The sequence below is a fragment of the Pristiophorus japonicus genome, unplaced genomic scaffold (genome assembly GCF_044704955.1).
Source record: "Pristiophorus japonicus isolate sPriJap1 unplaced genomic scaffold, sPriJap1.hap1 HAP1_SCAFFOLD_2990, whole genome shotgun sequence".
Lineage (NCBI taxonomy): Eukaryota > Metazoa > Chordata > Chondrichthyes > Pristiophoridae > Pristiophorus > Pristiophorus japonicus.
Window position 1 is genome coordinate 1 of NW_027252769.1, and position 21403 is coordinate 21403.

The 21403-nt window shown below is 57.3% G+C and overlaps 1 protein-coding gene across 1 annotated transcript; it reads left to right on the forward strand.

Moving 5' to 3' along the window:
- Positions 1-1037: 1037 nt before the first annotated feature.
- On the forward strand, positions 1038-17268 carry LOC139248883 (NFATC2-interacting protein-like; the record flags this gene model as incomplete). The annotated part of the gene is made up of 5 exons (XM_070872232.1): positions 1038-1166; positions 10952-11030; positions 14389-14518; positions 16242-16331; positions 17094-17268. Coding segments are annotated over 5 exons (603 nt in total), but the record flags the coding sequence as incomplete, so codon positions are not given.
- Between the last annotated feature and the right edge of the window lie 4135 nt (positions 17269-21403).

The following is a 21403-nucleotide window of genomic DNA, read 5'->3' on the forward strand; positions in this document are numbered from 1 at the left end:
GTCCCATCAAACACTCCCAGGGCAGGTACAGCACGGGGTTCGATACAGAGTAAAGCTCCCTCTACACTGTCCCATCAAACACTCCCAGGGCAGGTACAGGGGGTTAGATACAGAGTAAAGCTCCCTCTACACTGTCCCATCAAACACTCCCAGGGCAGGTACAGGGGGTTAGATACAGAGTAAAGCTCCCTCTACACTGTCCCATCAAACACTCCCAGGGCAGGTACAGGGGGTTAGATACAGAGTAAAGCTCCTCTACACTGTCCCATCAAACACTCCCAGGGCAGGTACAGGGGGTTAGATACAGAGTAAAGCTCCCTCTACACTGTCCCATCAAACACTCCCAGGGCAGGTACAGGGGGTTAGATACAGAGTAAAGCTCCCTCTACACTGTCCCATCAAACACTCCCAGGGCAGGTACAGGGGGTTAGATACAGAGTAAAGCTCCCTCTACACTGTCCCATCAAACACTCCCAGGGCAGGTACAGGGGGTTAGATACAGAGTAAAGCTCCCTCTGCACTGTCCCATCAAACACTCCCAGGGCAGGTACAGGGGGTTAGATACAGAGTAAAGCTCCCTCTACACTGTCCCATCAAACACTCCCAGGGCAGGTACAGGGGGTTAGATACAGAGTAAAGCTCCCTCTACACTGTCCCATCAAACACTCCCAGGGCAGGTACAGGGGGTTGATACAGAGTAAAGCTCCCTCTACACTGTCCCATCAAACACTCCCAGGGCAGGTACAGGGGTTAGATACAGAGTAAAGCTCCCTCTACACTGTCCCATCAAACACTCCCAGGGCAGGTACAGCACGGGGTTAGATACAGAGTAAAGCTCCTCTACACTGTCCCATCAAACACTCCCAGGGCAGGTACAGGGGTTTAGATACAGAGTAAAGCTCCCTCTACACTGTCCCATCAAACACTCCCAGGGCGGGGATATTGAGCTAACAGATGGTAGAGCTGATCGGAGAGGATAATTGATCCTGTCTCTTTCTCTCCCCCCCCCCCCCCCCCCCCCCCCCGCTCGCTCGCAGGTTGAGTTAAGCAGCGACAGCGATGTGGAGCTGATCGAATGCCCTCCAAGAGTCCGGCGTCCTGCCGTCAAACGCCGCAAGATTCTTGACCCCAGGAGCATCGCCAACGTGCCCGTATACTCCGGCCGGGTAAGTGCTGCCTTGGCCTTGATTTTCCCCGTGTCGTCCTGACTCTCCTGAGCCCTGACTCGGCTCTCCCGCTGACGAGCTGGACTGTGAGGCTCATCGAACCGCTCAAAGCCGCCGCACGGACAGAGGCCATTCGGCCCATCGTGCCCGCCCCGGGCCGACCAGGAGCCACCCCGGCCTAATCCCACTTTCCCGCTCTGGGTCCGTAGCCCTGTAGGCTTACGGCACTTCAGGTGCACCTCCAGGTACTTTTTAATGTGGTGAGGGTTTCTGCCTCTACCACCCCTTTCAGGCCGTGAGTTCCAGATCCCTTTCCTCCCCTGTTATAGAAACATAGAAAATAGGTGCAGGAGCAGGCCATTCGGCCCTTCGAGCCTGCACCGCCATTTAATGAGTTCATGGCTGATCATTCACCTCAGTACCCCTTCCTGCCTTCTCTCCATACCCCTTGATCCCTTTACCCGTAAGGCCCACATCTAACTCCCTCTTGAATATATCCAACGAACTGGCCCCAACAACTCTCTGTGGTCGAGAATTCCACAGGTTCACCACTCTCTGGGTGAAGAAGTTTCTCCTCATCTCGGTCCTAAATGGCTTACCCCTTATCCTTAGACTGTGTGAGCCCTGGTTCTGGACTTCCCCAAGGTCGGGAACATTCTTCCTGCATCTAACCTGTCTAACCCCGTCAGAATTTTATATGTTTCTATGAGGTCCCCTCTCATTCTTCTGAACTCCAGTGAATACAGGCCCAGTCGATCCGGTCTTTCTTCATATGTCAGTCCTGCCATCCCGGGAATCAGTTTGGTGAACCTTCGCTGCACTCCCTCAATAGCAAGAATGTCCTTCCTCAGATTAGGAGACCAAAACTGAACACAATATTCCAGGTGTGGCCTCACCAAGGCCCTGTACAACTGCAGTAAGACCTCCCTGCCCCTGTACTCAAATCCTCTCGCTATGAAGGCCAACATGCCATTTGCCTTCTTCACCGCCTGCTGTACCTGCATGGCCAACCTTCAATGACTGACGTACCATGACACCCAGGTCTCGTTGCACCTCCCCTTTTCCTAATCTGTCCCCATGTATTTGCTTCATGGGTCCTTTGCTTAAGAATTCATAGCCGCACATTGAGATTAAGAACTCGTCAGTTTATTCGCAGAAGGTTTAACAATCACACAACACGTTACCAGGCTCACAACCACCTGCCCCATCGTGGATTCCTCGAACCCAACTGGCCGGGGTTTTATTGAGTCTTGTGAACATCACGTGACTGGCTAAGCCACGCCCACCTCAACAGCTCGACAACTATTTTCACGCGTCAAACTTAAGTGCCCCCTTATTAAAGGGGACACTAAAACCGACAATTAACCCAATTACAGGAAACTTGAATCAAATTAACATTCTGTTGCCGGGGGTGACGACGCTCTCCAGTCCCTCCGGCGCCCACCTCTCGCGGAAGGCCGCGCGAGCCTACCTGTGGACACCGCGTGCTCCATCTCCGGGGACACCCCCGGCTCGGACGTAACCGCGGACGAGAGGCAGGCAGTCGGGGCCTGAACGACCCCTCCCCCCCTCTCTCTCGACCGCCCGCTGTCCGGACCCGGCCGATGGCCGCGCCCAGGGGCAGGCCCCTACGAGGGAGGCCCTCGGACCTGCCCGCTCCCCCTCCGCACGGGGTGTCCCGAAGATCAGGAGCGCGCGGGACTGAAGTGCAGCCAGAATTTGAGGAGCGGCCCCCTTTTTTAAAAAAAAATAATGGAACAGGGGGCTGCAAAACGTGGAACACGGGCTCTGCCAGACCACCGAAATTCTGCAGCTTCGCAATCCTGTGCGAGTACCCACAGCTGCATGCATTGCACCCACCACCCTCTGGGCGAAGATATTCCCCCGCAAATCCCCTCTTAAACCCCCCTCTCCCCCAATTACTTTCAGTCTGTTCCCCCCCCTCCCCTGGTTGTTGACCCCTCTGCTAAGGGGAGACACAGGGTCCGTCTTATCCAGGCCCCTCAGAATTTCACACCCCTCAATCAGGTCTCCCCTCCGCCTCCTCGGTTCCAAAGAGAACAACCCCAGCCCTTCCAATCATCGAAACGGAGAAAATAGGTGCAGGAGCCGGCCATTCGGCCCTTCGAGCCTGCACCGCCATTCAGCATGACCACGGGCTGATCCTCTCGCTCAACACCATATTCCCGCTTGTTCCCCCATACCCCTTGATGGCGTTTTGTGTCTCGAAATCTGTCCGTCTCCCTCTTGCATGCATTCAGTGATTTGGCCTCCACAGCCTTGTGTGGTCGAGAATTCCACGGGTTCACCACCCTCGGAGTGGAAACGTTTCTCCTCATCTCGCTCCTGAATTTCCCACCCCGTATCCCGAGACTGTGAGCCCTTGTTCTGGGCTTCCCAGCCCCCGGGGGAAACACACCCTCCCCGCATCCAGTCTGTCCAACCCCCGTCAGAATTTTCAATGAGATCCCCGCTCATTCTTCTGAACTCCAGTGAATACAGGCCCCCGTCGACCCAATCTCTCCTCATACGACAAGTCCTGCCCTCCCAGGAATCGGTCTGGTGAACCTTCGCTGCACTCCCCCTCTCTGGCCAGTCTATCCTTCCTTGGGCAAGGGCGACCTGAACTGCTCGCAATACTCCAGCTGCGGTCTCGCCAAGGCCCTGTGTAAAACTGTAATCTTTCCCCGTCGCCAAAATTCTCCAGGCCCGGCAACATCCTGGCAAATCTCCTCTGCACCCTCTCCAGTGCGGTCACATCTTTCCTGTAGTGCGGTGACCAGAACTGCACGCACTACTCCAGCTGTGGCCGAACCCAGTGTTTTGTACAGTTCAAGCATAACCCCCCCCCCTGCTCTTGTATTCCATGCCCCGGCCAATAAAGGCAAGTGTCCCGTGTGCCTTCTCAACCACCTGATCCACCTGGCCTGCTGCCTTCAGGTTTGGGAGGGTGCGGGTACTATTCAACCAGGGAAGGCAATTGGGAGTCTGAGACCCGCACTCTCTTTTTTTTCCCCCAATGAAAGAAAGACTTGCATTTATATAGAGCCTTTCACGACCCCCCAGAAGTCCCTCAACCGCTTTGCAGCCAATGAAATACAGTTTTTTGGAGTGCAATGTGGGAAATGCGGCAGCCAATTTGCGCACAGCAAGCTCCCACACCCAGCAGTGTGATAATGACCCAGATCATCTGTTGGTTGAGAGATAAATATTGGCCCCAGGACACCGGGGGGGGGGGGGGGAGCAAACCCCTCTGCTCTTCTTCGAAATAGTGCCGTGGGATCTTTTAGATCCACCTGAGTACTCCTGGTACCTCAGTCATTGAAGGTTGGCATGCAGGTACAGCAGGCAGAAAGCAAATGGCTTGCTGGCCTTCATAGCGAGGGGATTTGAGTATAGGAGCAGGGAGGTCTTACTGCAGTTGTACAGGGGCCTTGATGAGGCCTCACCTGGAGTATTGTGTTCAGTTTTGGTCTCCTAATCTGAGGAAGGACGTTCTTGCTATTGAGGGAGTGCAGCGAAGGTTCACCAGACTGATTCCCGGGATGGCAGGACTGACATATGAAGAAAGACTGGATCGACTGGGCTTGTATTCACTGGAATTTAGAAGAATGAGAGGGGGATCTCATAGAAACATATAAAATTCTGACGGGTTTAGACAGGTTAGATGCAGGAAGAATGTTCCCGATGTTGGGGAAGTCCAGAACCAGGGGTCACACAGTCTAAGGATAAGGGGTAAGCCATTTAGGACCGAGATGAGGAGAAACTTCTTCACCCAGAGAGTGGTGAACCTGTGGAATTCTCTACCACAGAAAGTTGTTGAGGCCAGTTCACTAAATATATTCAAAAGGGAGTTAGATGTGGCCCTTACGGCTAAAGGGATCAAGGGGGTATGGAGAGAAAGCAGGAATTGGGTACTGAAGTTGCATGTTCAGCCATTGATCATATTGAATGGTGGTGCAGGCTCGAAGGGCCGAATGGCCTACTCCTGCACCTATTGTCTATATTTCTGAGAGAGCAAATGGGGCCTCAGTTTAACGTCTTATCACTCCTCTCCTCTCAAACCCCCCCCCCACCCCCCAACCTTTGACGTCACTGTGTTTGCTAGCTACTGCCCTATCACCAACCTCCTTTTGCTCTCCAAAGTCCTTGAACACGTTGTTTCCCAAATCCGTGACCATCGTTCCCGGAACTCCAATGTTTGACTCACTCCAGTTCGGTTTCCCGCCCCCTTGCCACAGTACCGAAACGGCTCTGGTCAAAGTCACAACTAGAAACGTAGAAGAACCGGTGCAGGAGCCGGCCCTTCGGCCCTTCGAGCCTGCACCGCCATTCGATGAGTTCATGGCTGAACACGCAACCTCAGTACCCCATTCCTGCTTTCTCGCCATATCCCCTTGATCCCCCCGAGAAGTAAGGACAACAATTGCCGTCCTTTGTGACTGTGACGAAGGTAAACTGATCTCTCCTGGTCACTCTGGACCTGTCTGCAGCCTTTGACACGGTTGACCACCGAACCCTTGTCCAACGCCTCTCCTCCGTCGTCCAGCTGGGTGGGACTTCTCTCGCCTGGTTCCGATCGATCTAATCGTAGCCAGAAAATCTCCTGCAATGGCTTCTCTTCCCACTCCCACATCGTTACCTCTGGTGTTCCCCAAGGATCTGTCCCTGGCCTCCTCCTATCTCTCAGCTATATGCTGCCCCTTGGCGATATCGGCCGGAAACACGGAGTCAGTTTCCACATGTCCGCTGACCACACCCAGCTCGACCCCTCCCCACCTTCTCTCGACCCCTCACCGGTCTCTAAATTGTCAGATTGCTTGTCCCACATCCAGTTCTGGATGAGCAGCAATTTTCTCCAATGGAATATTGGGGGAAGACCGAAGCCATTGTCTTCGGTCCCCGGCACAAACTGCGTTCCCTAACCACTGACTCCATCCCTCTCCCCAGCATCAATCCGAGAGTGAACCAGACTGTTCGCAACCTCGCTGTCATATCTGACCCTGAAATGAGTTTCCGGCCACATCTCCGCAGCATAACGAAACCGGCCTGTTTCCCCCCCACCCGTAACATCGCCCGTCTCCGTCCCCTGCCTCAACTCTTCCGCTGCTGAAGCCCTCATCCGTGCATCTGTCCCCTCCACACTTGACTATTCCAACGCACTCCTGGCCGGCCTCCCACATTCTACCCGACGTCAACGAGAGGTGATCCAAAACTCGGCTGCCCCCGTTTCCTAACTCGCACCGAGTCCCGCTCACCCATCACCCCCTGTGCTCACTGACCCTGTGTCCTAACTCACACCGAGTCCCGCTCACCCATCACCCCCTGTGCTCACTGACCCTGTGTCCTAACTCACACCGAGTCCCGCTCACCCATCATCCCCTGTGCTCACTGACCCCGTATCCTAACTCACACCCAGTCCCACTCACCCATCACCCCCTGTGCTCACTGACCCGTGTCCTAACTCACACCCAGTCCCACTCACCCATCACCCCCTGTGCTCACTGCCCCGTGTCCTAACTCACACCGAGTCCCACTCACCCATCACCCCCTGTGCTCACTGACCCCGTGTCCTAACTCACACCCAGTCCCGCTCACCCATCACCCCCTGTGCTCACTGACCCCGTGTCCTAACTCACACCCAGTCCCGCTCACCCATCATCCCCTGTGCTCACTGCCCCGTGTCCTAACTCACACCCAGTCCCACTCACCCATCACCCCCTGTGCTCACTGACCCGTGTCCTAACTCACACCCAGTCCCATTCACCCATCACCCCCTGTGCTCACTGTCCCCGTGTCTTAACTCACACCCAGTCCCATTCACCCATCACCCCCTGTGCTCACTGTCCCCGTGTCCTAACTCACACCCAGTCCCGCTCACCCATCACCCCCTGTGCTCACTGACCCCGTGTCCTAACTCACACCGAGTCCCGCTCACCCATCACCCCCTGTGCTCACTGCCCTGTGTCCTAACTCGCACCGAGTCCCGCTCACCCATCACCCCCTGTGCTCACTGCCCCGTGTCCTAACTCACACCCAATCCCGTTCACCCATCACCCCTTGTGCTCGCTGCCCCGTGTACTAACTCTCACCCAGTCCCACTCACCCATCACCCCCTGTGCTCACTGCCCCGTGTCCTAACTCGCACCGAGTCCCGCTCACCCGTCACCCCCTTTGCTCACTGACCCGTGTCCTAACTCTCATCGGGTCCCGTTCACCCATCACCCCTTGTGCTCACTGCCCCGTGTCCTAACTCTCACCCAGTCCCACTCACCCATCACCCCCTGTGCTCGCTGACCCGTGTCCTAACTCACACCCAGTCCCGCTCACCCATCACCCCCTGTGCTCACTGACCCCGTGTCCTAACTCACACCCAGTCCCGCTCACCCATCACCCCCTGTGCTCACTGCCCCGTGTCCTAACTCACACCCAGTCCCACTCACCCATCACCCCCTGTGCTCACTGACCCCGTGTCCTAACTCACACCGAGTCCCGCTCACCCATCACCCGCTGTGCTTACTGACCCCGTGTCCTAACTCACACCCAGTCCCACTCACCCATCACCCCCTGTGCTCACTGCCCCGTGTCCTAACACGCACCGAATCCCACTCACCCATCACCCCCTGTGCTCACTGCCCCGTGTCCTAACTCACACCGAGTCCCGCTCACCCATCACCCCCTTTGCTCACTGACCCGTGTCCTAACTCTCACCGGGTCCCGTTCACCCATCACCCCCGTGTCCTAACTCACACCCAGTCCCGCTCACCCATCACCCCCTGTGCTCACTGACCCCGTGTCCTAACTCACACCCAGTCCCACTCACCCATCACCCACTGTGCTCACTGCCCCGTGTCCTAACTCGCACCGAATCCCACTCACCCATCACCCCCTGTGCTCACTGCCCCGTGTCCTAACTCACACCGAGTCCCGCTCACCCATCACCCCCTGTGCTCACTGCCCCCGTGTCCTAACTCACACCGAGTCCCACTCACCCATCACCCCCTGTGCTCGCTGCCCCGTGTCCTAACTCACACCTAGTCCTAACTCGCACCGAGTCCCGCTCACCCATCACCCCCTGTGCTCACTGCCCCATGTCCTAACTCGCACCGAGTCCCACTCACCCATCACCCCCTGTGCTCACTGCCCCGTGTCCTAACTCACATCCAGTCCCACTCACCCATCACCCCCTGTGCTCACTGCCCCGTGTCCTAACTCACACCCAGTCCCACTCACCCATCACCCCCTGTGCTCGCTGACCCCGTATCCTAACTCACACCCAGTCCCACTCACCCATCACCCCCTGTGCTCACTGCCCCGTGTCCTAACTCACACCCAGTCCCACTCACCCATCACCCCCTGTGCTCACTGCCCCGTGTCCTAACTCACACCCCGTCCCACTCGCCCATCACCCCCTGTGCTCGCTGACCCCGTGTCCTAACTCACACCCAGTCCCACTCACCCATCACCCCCTGTGCTCACTGCCCCGTGTCCTAACTTACACCCAGTCCCACTCACCCATCACCCCCTGTGCTCACTGCCCCGTGTCCTAACTCACACCCAGTCCCACTCACCCATCACCCCCTGTGCTCGCTGACTCCGTGTCCTAACTCACACCCAGTCCCACTCACCCATCACCCCCTGTGCTCACTGCCCCGTGTCCTAACTCACACCCAGTCCCACTCACCCATCACCCCCTGTGCTCACTGACCCGTGTCCTAACTCACACCCAGTCCCACTCACCCATCACCCCCTGTGCTCGCTGACCCCGTGTCCTAACTCACACCCAGTCCCACTCACCCATCACCCCCTGTGCTCACTGCCCCGTGTCCTAACTTACACCCAGTCCCACTCACCCATCACCCCCTGTGCTCACTGACCCCGTGTCCTAACTCACACCCAGTCCCACTCACCCATTACCCTCTGTGCTCACTGCCCCGTGTCCTAACTTACACCCAGTCCCACTCACCCATCACCCCCTGTGCTCACTGACCCCGTGTCCTAACTCACACCCAGTCCCACTCACCCATTACCCTCTGTGCTCACTGCCCCGTGTCCTAACTTACACCCAGTCCCACTCACCCATCACCCCCTGTGCTCGCTGACCTACATTGGTTCCCGGTTAAGCAATATCTTGATTTCAAAATTCTCATCCTGGTTTACAAATCTCTCCATGGCCCTCGCTCCTCCCTATCTCTGTAACCTCCTCCAGCCCCTACACCCTCCCTATCTCTGTAACCTCCTCCAGCCCCTACACCCCTCCCTATCTCTGTAACCCCCTCCAGCCCCTACACCCCTCCCTATCTCTGTAACCTCCTCCAGCCCCTACACCCCTCCCTATCTCTGTAACCTCCTCCAGCCCCTACACCCCTCCCTATCTCTGTCACCACCTCCGGCCCCACAACCCCCCGAGATCTCTGCACTCCTCTAATTCTGCCCCCCTGACCATCCCTGATTATAATCGCTCCACCATCGGTGGCCGTGCCTTCTGTTGCCTGGGCCCCGAGCTCTGGAACTCCCTCCCTAAACCTCTCTGCCTCTCGACCTCTCTCTCCTCCTTCGAGACGCTCCTTAAAACCTCCCTCTTTGACCATTTGGTCGCCGATGATAAATTTTTGTTTCTGTGGCTCGGTGTCAAATTTAATTCGTTTTGTCGTCTAACGCTGCTGTGAAGCAGCTCGGAACATTTTACTTCGTTAAAGCTTCTAAATAAATAAGTTGTTGTTGGAAGACGGCCCCTCCCTCAGTACCAGCGCTCCCTCAGTACTGCCCCTCCGACAGTGCAGCACTCCCTCAGTACCACCCCTCCGACAGTGCGGCGTTCCCTCAGTACTGCCCCTCCGACAGTGCGGCACTCCCTCAGTACCACCCCTCCGACAGTGCGGCGTTCCCTCAGTACTGCCCCTCCGACAGTGCGGCGTTCCCTCAGTACCACCCCTCCGACAGTGCGGCGCTCCCTCAGTACTGCCCCTCCGACAGTGCGGCGCTCCCTCAGTACTGCCCCTCCGACAGTGCGGCGCTCCCTCAGTACTGCCCCTCCGACAGTGCGGCGCACCCTCAGTACTGCCCCTCCGACAGTGCGGCGCTCCCTCAGTACTGCCCCTCCGACAGTGCGGCGCTCCCTCAGTACTGCCCCTCCGACAGTGCGGCTCTCCCTCAGTACTGCCCCTCCGACAGTGCGGCACTCCCTCAGTACTGCCCCTCCGACAGTGCGGCACTCCCTCAGTACTGCCTCTCCGACAGTGCGGCGCTCCCTCAGTACTGCCCCTCCGACAGTGCGGCGCTCCCTCAGTACTGCCCCTCCGACAGTGCGGCTCTCCCTCAGTACTGCCCCTCCGACAGTGCGGCGCTCCCTCAGTACTGCCCCTCCGACAGTGCGGCACTCCCTCAGTACTGCCCCTCCGACAGTGCGGCACTCCCTCAGTACTGCCCCTCCGACAGTGCGGCACTCCCTCAGTACTGCCCCTCCGACAGTGCGGCACTCCCTCAGCATTGCCCCTCCGACAGTGCAGCGCTCCCTCAGCATTGCCCCTCCGACAGTGCGGCGCTCCCTCGGTACTGCCCCTCCGACAGTGCGGCTCTCCCTCAGTACTGCCCCTCCGACAGTGCGGCGCTCCCTCAGTACTGCCCCTCCGACAGTACGGCGCTCCCTCACTACCGGCACTGGGAGCGTGGGCCTCGCTGTTCGTGCTGAAGTCTCTGGAGGGGGACTTGAACCCTCAACGTTCTGACTGCGGGACCCAGCGCCATCCATTCTCATTGTCTGTCCCACCTTTTGCTCTTGGCAGGTGAGCAAAACCCTGACACTGTACCAGGAGAACCCAGATCAGGTGGACAGGGAGATTCAAAAGCAGGTGGCCCTCTCAGGTGAGAATCTTTCGGTAGAAGTCCTGGCAAGATCACCAACCCCCGAGTTCCCTTTGACCAGCCTGGCAGTCTCGTGATATGCGGAGTGATTGGGTAGAATGGAGTTTCGACGAATGAGAGGTGATCTCATTGAAACATATATCATGGACTCGGCTCCACTTCCCCGCCCGCTCCCCGTAACCCTTCACTCCCTTATCGCTCAAAAATCTGTCCTTAAATATATTCAGTGTCCCAGCCTCCACAGCTCTCTGGGGCAGAGAATTCCACAGATTTACAACCCTCTGAGAGAAGAAATTCCTCCTCATCTCAGTTTGAAATGGGCGGCCCCTTATTCTAAGACCATGCCCCCTAGTTCTAGTCTCCCCCATCAGTGGGGAACATCCTCTCTGCATCCACCTTGTCGAGCCCCCCTCATAATCTGATACGTTTCCATAAGATCACCTCTCATTCTTCTGAATTCCAATGAGTAGAGGCCCAACCTCCTCAACCTTTCCTCATAAGTCAACCCCCTCATCCCCCGGGATCAACCGAGTGAACCTTCTCTGAACTGCCTCCAAAGCAAAGTGTCTCCTTTCGTAAATACGGAGAGCAAAACTGCACGCAGTACTCCAGGTGTGGCCTCACCAATACCCTGTATAACTGGAGCGAGACTTCTCTGCTTTTATACTCCATCCCCCTTTGCAATAAAGGCCAAGTTACCATTGGCCCTTCCTGATCACTTGCTGTACCTGCATAGTATCCTTTTGTGTTTCATGTACAAGTAACCCCCAGGTCCCGCTGTACTGCCGCACTTTGCAATCTTTCTCCATTTAAATAATAATTTACTTTTCTATTATTTCTGCCAAAGTGCATGACCTCACACTTTCCCACATTATACTCCATCTGACAAATTTTTGCCCACTCACTGAGTCTGTCTGTGTCCCTTTGCAGATTTTTTGTGTCCTCCTCACACATTGCTTTTCCTCCCATCTTTGTATCGTCAGCAAACTTGGCTACGTTACACTCAGTCCCTTCTTCCAAGTCGTTAATATAGATTGTAAATAGTTGGGGTCCCAGCACTGATCCCTGCGGCACCCCACTAGTTACTGGTTACCAACCAGAGAATGAACCATTTATCCCGACTCTGTTCTCTGTTAGTTAGCCAATCCTCTATCCATGCTAATATATTACCCCCAACCCCGTGAACTTTTATCTTGTGCAGTAGCCTTTCATGTGGCACCTTGTCAAATGTCTTCTGGAAATCCAAATACACCACATCCACTGGTTCCCCTTTATCCACCCTGTTCGTTACATCCTCAAAGAACTCCAGCAAATGATCTGATTGAATGGCCTACTCCTGCACCTAGTTCTTATGTTTTCATTATCACCCTCTCACTCTGCCCCCTTCCCCATCCCTCCCAAAGTCCCCGAGCACTCATCACGTCAAAAAAAAAGGTTTCTTCATCTTCCCCTCGGGTTCTGTTCCCAATCACCTTAAATCTGTGTCCCTCTGGTTACCCCACCCGCTGACACTGGGAGCTGTTTCTCCCGAGTTACTCCTTCAAACCCCCTCGGGATTTTGAACCCCTCGATCAAATCTCCTCTCATACCCTCTCTGCTCCGAGGAGAACAACCCCAGCATCTCCAGTCCCTCCACTTTGGGGGCAAAAACAGGAAGGCAGAATATTATCTGAATGGTGACGGATTAGGAAAAGGGGAGGTGCAACGAGACCTGGGTGTCATGGTACATCAGTCATTGAAGGTTGGCATGCAGGTACAGCAGGCGGTGAAGAAAGAAAATGGCATGTTGGCCTGCATAGCGACAGTGCTGCACTGCCCCTCCGACAGTGCTGCACTGCCCCTCCGACAGTGCTGCACTGCCCCTCCGACAGTGCGGCGCTCCCTCAGTACTGCCCCTCCGACAGTGCGGTGCTCCCTCAGTACTGCCCCTCCGACAGTGCGGCGCTCCCTCAGTACCGCCCCTCCGACAGTGCGGCGCTCCCTCAGTACCGCCCCTCCGACAGTGCGGCGCTCCCTCAGCACTGCCCCTCCGACAGTGCGGCACTCCCTCAGTACTGCCCCACCGACAGTGCGGGGCTCCCTCAGTACTGCCCCACCGACAGTGCGGGGCTCCCTCAGCACTGCCCCTCCGACAGTGCGGCACTCCCTCAGTACTGCCCCACCGACAGTGCGGGGCTCCCTCAGTACTGCCCCTCCGACAGTGCGGCGCTCCCTCAGTACTGCCCCTCCGACAGTGCGGCACTCCCTCAGTACTGCCCCTCCGACAGTGCGGCGCTCCCTCAGTACCGCCCCTCCGACAGTGCGGCGCTCCCTCAGCACTGCCCCTCCGACAGTGCGGCACTCCCTCAGTACTGCCCCACCGACAGTGCGGGGCTCCCTCAGTACTGCCCCACCGACAGTGCGGGGCTCCCTCAGCACTGCCCCTCCGACAGTGCGGCACTCCCTCAGTACTGCCCCTCCGACAGTGCGGCGCTCCCTCAGTACTGCCCCTCCGACAGTGCGGCACTCCCTCGGTACTGCCCCTCCGACAGTGCGGCGCTCCCTCAGTACTGCCCCTCCGACAGTGCGGCGCTCCCTCAGTACTGCCCCTCCGACAGTGCGGCGCTCCCTCAGTACCGTCCCTCCGACAGTGCGGCACTCCCTCAGTACTGCCCCTCCGACAGTGCGGCACTCCCTCAGTACTGTCCCTCCGACAGTGCGGCGCTCCCTCAGTACTGCCCCACCGACAGTGCGGCGCTCCCTCAGTACTGCCCCACCGACAGTACGGCGCTCCCTCAGTACCGCCCCTCCGACAGTACGGCGCTCCCTCAGTACCGCCCCTCCGACAGTGCGGCACTCCCTCAGTACTGCCCCTCCGACAGTGCGGCGCTCCCTCAGTACTGCCCCTCCGACAGTGCGGCGCTCCCTCAGTACCGCCCCTCCGACAGTGCGGCGCTCCCTCAGTACCGCCCCTCCGACAGTGCGGCACTCCCTCAGTACTGCCCCTCCGACAGTGCGGCGCTCCCTCAGTACTGCCCCTCCGACAGTGCGGCGCTCCCTCAGTACTGCCCCTCCGACAGTGCGGCGCTCCCTCAGTACTGCCCCTCCGACAGTGCGGCGCTCCCTCAGTACTGCCCCTCCGACAGTGCGGCGCTCCCTCAGTACTGCCCCTCCGACAGTGCGGCACTCCCTCAGTACTGCCCCTCCGACAGTGCGGCGCTCCCTCAGTACTGCGCTGGGAGTGTCGGGCTATATTTATGTGCAGGACAGGATGGAGAGAGGACCCTGTGAGATCTGACACTCTCTGGGAGAGACAGAAGAGGCGGTGTGTGCCAACACTGTCAGGGAGAGACTGAGAAATCCCGCTGTTGTCCCACAGATTCCGAGGATGAGGAGGAGGGAGACAGCGATCCGGAGAGCAGACACAGGCGGAAGAGGAGGCGACGATCTGCGCATTCCGGGCTGGGGCTTTCCGACTCGGAAGACGAAGTGGACTTCGATCAAAGCCTGTGGGTACTCTTCCATCCGAGAGGGTGGGGAGGGGGGAGTAGGAGGGACTGCCCCCGCCAGTAAATGCAGCAAATGTTCCCAACACAATGCACCCTCTACACTGTCCCATCAAACACTCCCAGGGCAGGTACAGGGGGTTAGATACAGAGTAAAGCTCCATCTACACTGTCCCATCAAACACTCCCAGGGCAGGTACAGGGGGTTAGATACAGAGTAAAGCTCCATCTACACTGTCCCATCAAACACTCCCAGGGCAGGTACAGGGGGTTAGATACAGAGTAAAGCTCCTTCCACACTGTCCCATCAAACACTCCCAGGGCAGGTACAGCACGGGGTTAGATACAGAGTAAAGCTCCCTCTACACTGTCCCATCAAACACTCCCAGGGCAGGTGCAGGGGGTTAGATACAGAGTAAAGCTCCCTCTACACTGTCCCATCAAACACTCCCAGGGCAGGTACAGCACGGGGTTAGATACAGAGTAAAGCTCCCTCTACACTGTCCCATCAAACACTCCCAGGGCAGGTACAGCACGGGGTTAGATACAGAGTAAAGCTCCCTCTACACTGTCCCATCAAACACTCCCAGGGCAGGTACAGCACGGGGTTAGATACAGAGTAAAGCTCCCTCTACACTGTCCCATCAAACACTCCCAGGGCAGGTACAGGGTTTAGATACAGAGTAAAGCTCCCTCTACACTGTCCCATCAAACACTCCCAGGGCAGGTACAGGGGGTTAGATACAGAGTAAAGCTCCTTCTACACTGTCCCATCAAACACTCCCAGGGCAGGTACAGGGGGTTAGATACAGAGTAAAGCTCCCTCTACACTGTCCCATCAAACACTCCCAGGGCAGGTACAGGGGGTTGGATACAGAGTAAAGCTCCCTCTACACTGTCCCATCAAACACTCCCAGGGCAGGTACAGCACGGGGTTAGATACAGAGTAAAACTCCCTCTACATTGTCCCATCAAACACTCCCAGGGCAGGTACAGCACGGGTTAGATACGGAGTAAAACTCCCTCTACACTGTCCCATCAAACACTCCCAGGGCAGGTACAGGGGGTTAGATACAGAGTAAAGCTCCCTCTACACTGTCCCATCAAACACTCCCAGGGCAGGTACAGCACGGGGTTAGATACAGAGTAAAGCTCCCTCTACACTGTCCCATCAAACACTCCCAGGGCAGGTACAGGGGGTTAGATACGGAGTAAAACTCCCTCTACACTGTCCCATCAAACACTCGCATGTCCGCTCATTGTAAATGCCCATGTAAACACTTCCGAAACCGCTTTGATATGTATAAGACGTCAAGGTGCCGTTGCGGATCCTGGCCACTGGGTGGCAGGAGTGAAGTCGCCGTGTGACATAATTCTCCTGACCCTCGGTCATTCACTGTCCAACCACGGGTGACGGGACGTCCGTGGGTCGCGGCTGACACTGAATCCAACCCTGCACGCCGCGCAGGGAAGGTCCAGGCTCCAGACCCGGCCTAGTGTGGCGCCAAGGAGCCACAGCGGGCAGGATTGGGCTGGGGTGTGAAGCCCCTCGCAGTCGAATAGCCGTCGGATGGGGTGCCCCGAGAGGTTTGGACGGAGCGGGAGCTGTTGACTGGGGTGAGGGGCGGTGCAGGGGGAGGGAGGGCTGTGGGGAGACGGAGCTGAGGGGTGGGTTAACACCCGACAATGTGTCTGTCGTACTGAGCCCGTGCTTCCCTCTCCACAGATCAACGAGTCGCAGGGATGGATCGCCCTCGCCACCTTCCTCGCCCACCCTGCCCACGATGCAGACTCGCCGGGTATTTAAAGCCATCAGGTATGTCCGCTCTCTCTCTTTGTCGCGCGCTCTCTCTCTCTCTGTCGCGCGCTCTCTCTCTCTCTGTCGCGCGCTCTCTCTCTCTCTGTCGCGCGCTCTCTCTCTCTCTGTCGCGCGCTCTCTCTCTCTCTGTCGCGCGCTCTCTCTCTCTCTGTCGCGCGCTCTCTCTCTCTCTGTCGCGCGCTCTCTCTCTGTCGCGCGCTCTCTCTCTCTCTGTCGCGCGCTCTCTCTCTCTCTGTCGCGCGCTCTCTCTCTCTCTGTCGCGCGCTCTCTCTCTCTGTCGCGCGCTCTCTCTCTCTCTGTCGCGCGCTCTCTCTCTCTCTGTCGCGCGCTCTCTCTCTCTCTGTCGCGCGCTCTCTCTCTCTCTGTCGCGCGCTCTCTCTCTCTCTGTCGCGCGCTCTCTCTCTCTCTGTCGCGCGCTCTCTCTCTCTCTGTCGCGCGCTCTCTCTCTCTCTGTCGCGCGCTCTCTCTCTCTCTGTCGCGCGCTCTCTCTCTCTCTGTCGCGCGCTCTCTCTCTCTCTGTCGCTCTCTCTCTGTCGCGCTCTCTCTCTCTCTCTCTGTCGCGCTCTCTCTCTCTCTGTCGCGCTCTCTCTCTCTCTCTCTGTCGCGCTCTCTCTCTCTCTCTCTGTCGCGCTCTCTCTCTCTCTCTCTGTCGCGCTCTCTCTCTCTCTGTCGCGCTCTCTCTCTCTCTGTCGCGCTCTCTCTCTCTCTGTCGCGCTCTCTCTCTCTCTGTCGCGCTCACTCTCTCTCTAACTCTCCCAGGGATGCAGACAGGAACCTCAGGGGCCTGGAGGTGTTCCGTGCTTCCCCGAAGAAAGGCCGGAACCTGTGCGAGTCTGACGATGTGGTGGTGATCGGTGTGATACCGGCTGCTCCCCGGGAAATCACCCTCAAGGTCCGGTGTCGGGAACACATCTATCGGGTCCCCATGAAAATGGTGAGTGGCCTCCTCATGGCTCATATCCCCATAGCCCTGTATCAATCCCAAACTAATCCCACTGCCCCGCTCTCTCCCCATAGTCCTGTATCAATCCCCAAACTAATCCCACTGCCCTGCTCTCTCCCCATAGCCCTGTATCAATCCCCAAACTAATCCCACTGCCCCGCTCTCTCCCCATATAGCCCTGTATCAATCCCAAACTAATCCCACTATCCCGCTCTCTCCCCATAGCCCTGTATCAATCCCCAAACTAATCCCACTCCCCCGCTCTCTCCCCATATAGCCCTGTATCAATCCCAAACTAATCCCACTGCCCCGCTCTCTCCCCATAGCCCTGTATCAATCCCAAACTAATCCCACTGCCCCGCTCTCTCCCCATAGCCCTGTATCAATCCCAAAACTAATCCCACTGCCCCGCTCTCTCCCCATAGCCCTGTATCAATCCCCAAACTAATCCCACTGCCCCGCTCTCTCCCCATAGCCCTGTATCAATCCCCAAACTAATCCCACTGCCCCGCTCTCTCCCCATAGCCCTGTATCAATCCCCAAACTAATCCCACTGCCCCGCTCTCTCCCCATAGCCCTGTATCAATCCCCAAACTAATCCCACTGCCCCGCTCTCTCCCCATAGTCCTGCATCAATCCCCAAACTAATCCCACTGCCCCGCTCTCTCCCCATAGCCCTGTATCAATCCCCAAACTAATCCCACTGCCCCGCTCTCTCCCCATAGCCCTGTATCAATCCCCAAACTAATCCCACTATCCCGCTCTCTCCCCATAGTCCTGTATCAATCCCAAACTAATCCCACTCCCCCGCTCTCTCCCCATAGCCCTGTATCAATCCCAAACTAATCCCACTCCCCCGCTCTCTCCCCATATAGCCCTGTATCAATCCCCAAACTAATCCCACTGCCCCGCTCTCTCCCCATAGCCCTGTATCAATCCCCAAACTAATCCCACTGCCCCGCTCTCTCCCCATAGACCTGTATCAATCCCCAAACTAATCCCACTGTCCCGCTCTCTCCCCATAGCCCTGTATCAATCCCAAACTAATCCCACTGCCCCGCTCTTTCCCCATAGCCCTGTATCAATCTCCAAACTAATCCCACTGCCCCGCTCTTTCCCCATAGCCCTGTATCAATCCCCAAACTAATCCTACTGCCCCGCTCTCTCCCCATAGCCCTGTATCAATCCCAAACTAATCCCACTGCCCCGCTCTCTCCCCATAGCCCTGTATCAATCCCCAAACTAATCCCACTGCCCCACTCTCTCCCCATAGCCCTGTATCAATCCCAAACTAATCCCACTGCCCCGCTCTCTCCCCATAGCCCTGTATCAATCCCCAAACTAATCCCACTACCCCGCTCTCTCCCCATAGCCCTGTATCAATCCCAAACTAATCCCACTGCCCCGCTCTCTCTCCATAGTCCTGTATCAATCCCCAAACTAATCCCACTGCCCTGCTCTCTCCCCATAGTCCTGTATCAATCCCCAAACTAATCCCACTGCCCCACTCTCTCCCCATAGTCCTGTATCAATCCCCAAACTAATCCCACTACCCCGCTCTCTCCCCATAGTCCTGTATCAATCCCCAAACTAATCCCACTGCCCCGCTCTCTCTCCATAGTCCTGTATCAATCCCCAAACTAATCCCACTACCCCGCTCTCTCCCCATAGTCCTGTATCAATCCCCAAACTAATCCCACTATCCCGCTCTCTCCCCATAGTCCTGTATCAATCCCAAGCTAATCCCACTCCCCCGCTCTCTCCCCATATAGCCCTGTATCAATCCCAAACTAATCCCACTCCCCCGCTCTCTCCCCATATAGCCCTGTATCAATCCCCAAACTAATCCCACTGCCCCGCTCTCTCCCCATAGCCCTGTATCAATCCCCAAACTAATCCCACTGCCCCGCTCTCTCCCCATAGACCTGTATCATCACAAACTAATCCCACTGCCCCGCTCTCTCCCCATAGCCCTGTATCAATCCCCAAACTAATCCCACTGCCCCGCTCTCTCCCCATAGACCTGTATCATCACAAACTAATCCCACTGCCCCACTCTCTCCCCAAAGCCCTGTATCAATCCCCAAACTTATCCCACTGCCCCGCTCTCTCCCCATAACCCTGTATCATCACAAACTAATCCCACTGCCCCACTCTCTCCCCATAGTCCTGTATCAATCCCCAAACTAATCCCACTGCCCCGCTCTCTCCCCATAGCCCTGTATCAATCCCCAAACTAATCCCACTGCCCCGCTCTCTCCCCATAGCCCTGTATCAATCCCCAAACTAATCCCACTGTCCCGCTCTCTCCCCATAGCCCTGCATCAATCCCCAAACTAATCCCACTGCCCCGCTCTCTCCCCATAGCCCTGTATCAATCCCAAACTAATCCCACTGCCCCGCTCTTTCCCCATAGCCCTGTATCAATCTCCAAACTAATCCCACTGCCCCGCTCTTTCCCCATAGCCCTGTATCAATCCCAAACTAATCCCACTGCCCCGCTCTCTCCCCATAGCCCTGTATCAATCCCCAAACTAATCCCACTGCCCCACTCTTTCCCCATAGCCCTGTATCAATCCCAAACTAATCCCACTGCCCCACTCTCTCCCCATAGCCCTGTATCAATCCCAAACTAATCCCACTGCCCCGCTCTCTCCCCATAGCCCTGTATCAATCCCCAAACTAATCCCACTGTCCCGCTCTCTCCCCATAGTCCTGTATCAATCCCCAAACTAATCCCACTGCCCCGCTCTCTCCCCATAGTCCTGTATCAATCTCCAAACTAATCCCACTGTCCCGCTCTCTCCCCATAGTCCTGTATCAATCCCCAAACTAATCCCACTGCCCCGCTCTCTCCCCATAGCCCTGTATCAATCCCCAAACTTATCCCACTGCCCCGCTCTCTCCCCATAGTCCTGTATCAATCGCAAACTAATCCCACTGCCCCGCTCTCTCCCCATAGTCCTGTATCAATCCGCAAACTAATCCCACTGCCCCGCTCTCTCCTCATAGTCCTGTATCAATCCCCAAACTAATCCCACTGCCCCCGCTCTCTCCCCATAGTCCTGTATCAATCCCCAAACTAATCCCACTGTCCCGCTCTCTCCCCATAGTCCTGTATCAATCCCCAAACTAATCCCACTGCCCCGCTCTCTCCCCATAGCCCTGTATCAATCCCCAAACTAATCCCACTGCCCCGCTCTCTCCCCATAGTCCTGTATCAATCCCCAAACGAATCCCATGGTTCTGCCGGTGAACACAGGCCCCGGGATACGATGGCTGAGCCGCAAGGCGCAATGCAAGGGGAGTGAGCCTGAGACAGCGATCGTTTTGTTCTGTTCACCATGTCTGACTAGTTTCAATTTTTTTCCCCCTCTCTCCCCCCCTCTCTTCCCCCCCCCCCCCTCTCTCTCTCCCCCCCCTCCCCCCCCACTCTCTCTCCCCCCCCCTCCCCCTCTCCCTCTCCCCCCCCCTCTCTCTCCCCCTCCCCCCCTCTCTCTCTCCCCCTCTCTCTCTCCCCCTCTCTCTCCCCCCCCTCTCTCTCCCCCTCCCCCTCTCTCTCTCTCCCCCTCTCTCTCCCCCCCCCCTCTCTCTTCCCCCCCCCTCTCTCTTCCCCCCCCCTCTCTCTTCCCCCCCCCTCTCTCTTCCCCCCCCCTCTCTCTTCCCCCCCCCTCTCTCTTCCCCCCCCTCTCTCTTCCCCCCCCTCTCTCTTCCCCCCCCCTCTCTCTTCCCCCCCCCCTCTCTCTTCCCCCCCCCCTCTCTTCCCCCCCCCCTCTCTCTTCCCCCCCCCTCTCTCTTCCCCCCCCCCTCTCTCTTCCCCCCCCCTCTCTCTTCCCCCCCCCTCTCTCTTCCCCCCCCTCTCTCTTCCCCCCCTCTCTCTTCCCCCCCTCTCTCTTCCCCCCCCTCTCTCTTCCCCCCCCTCTCTCTTCCCCCCCCTCTCTCTTCCCCCCCCTCTCTCTTCCCCCCCCTCTCTCTTCCCCCCCCTCTCTCTCTTCCCCCCCTCTCTCTCTTCCCCCCTCTCTCTCTTCCCCCCTCTCTCTCTTCCCCCCCCTCTCTCTTCCCCCCCCTCTCTCTCCACCTCCCCCTCTCTCTCTCTCCCCCTCTCTCTCCCCCCCCCCTCTCTCCC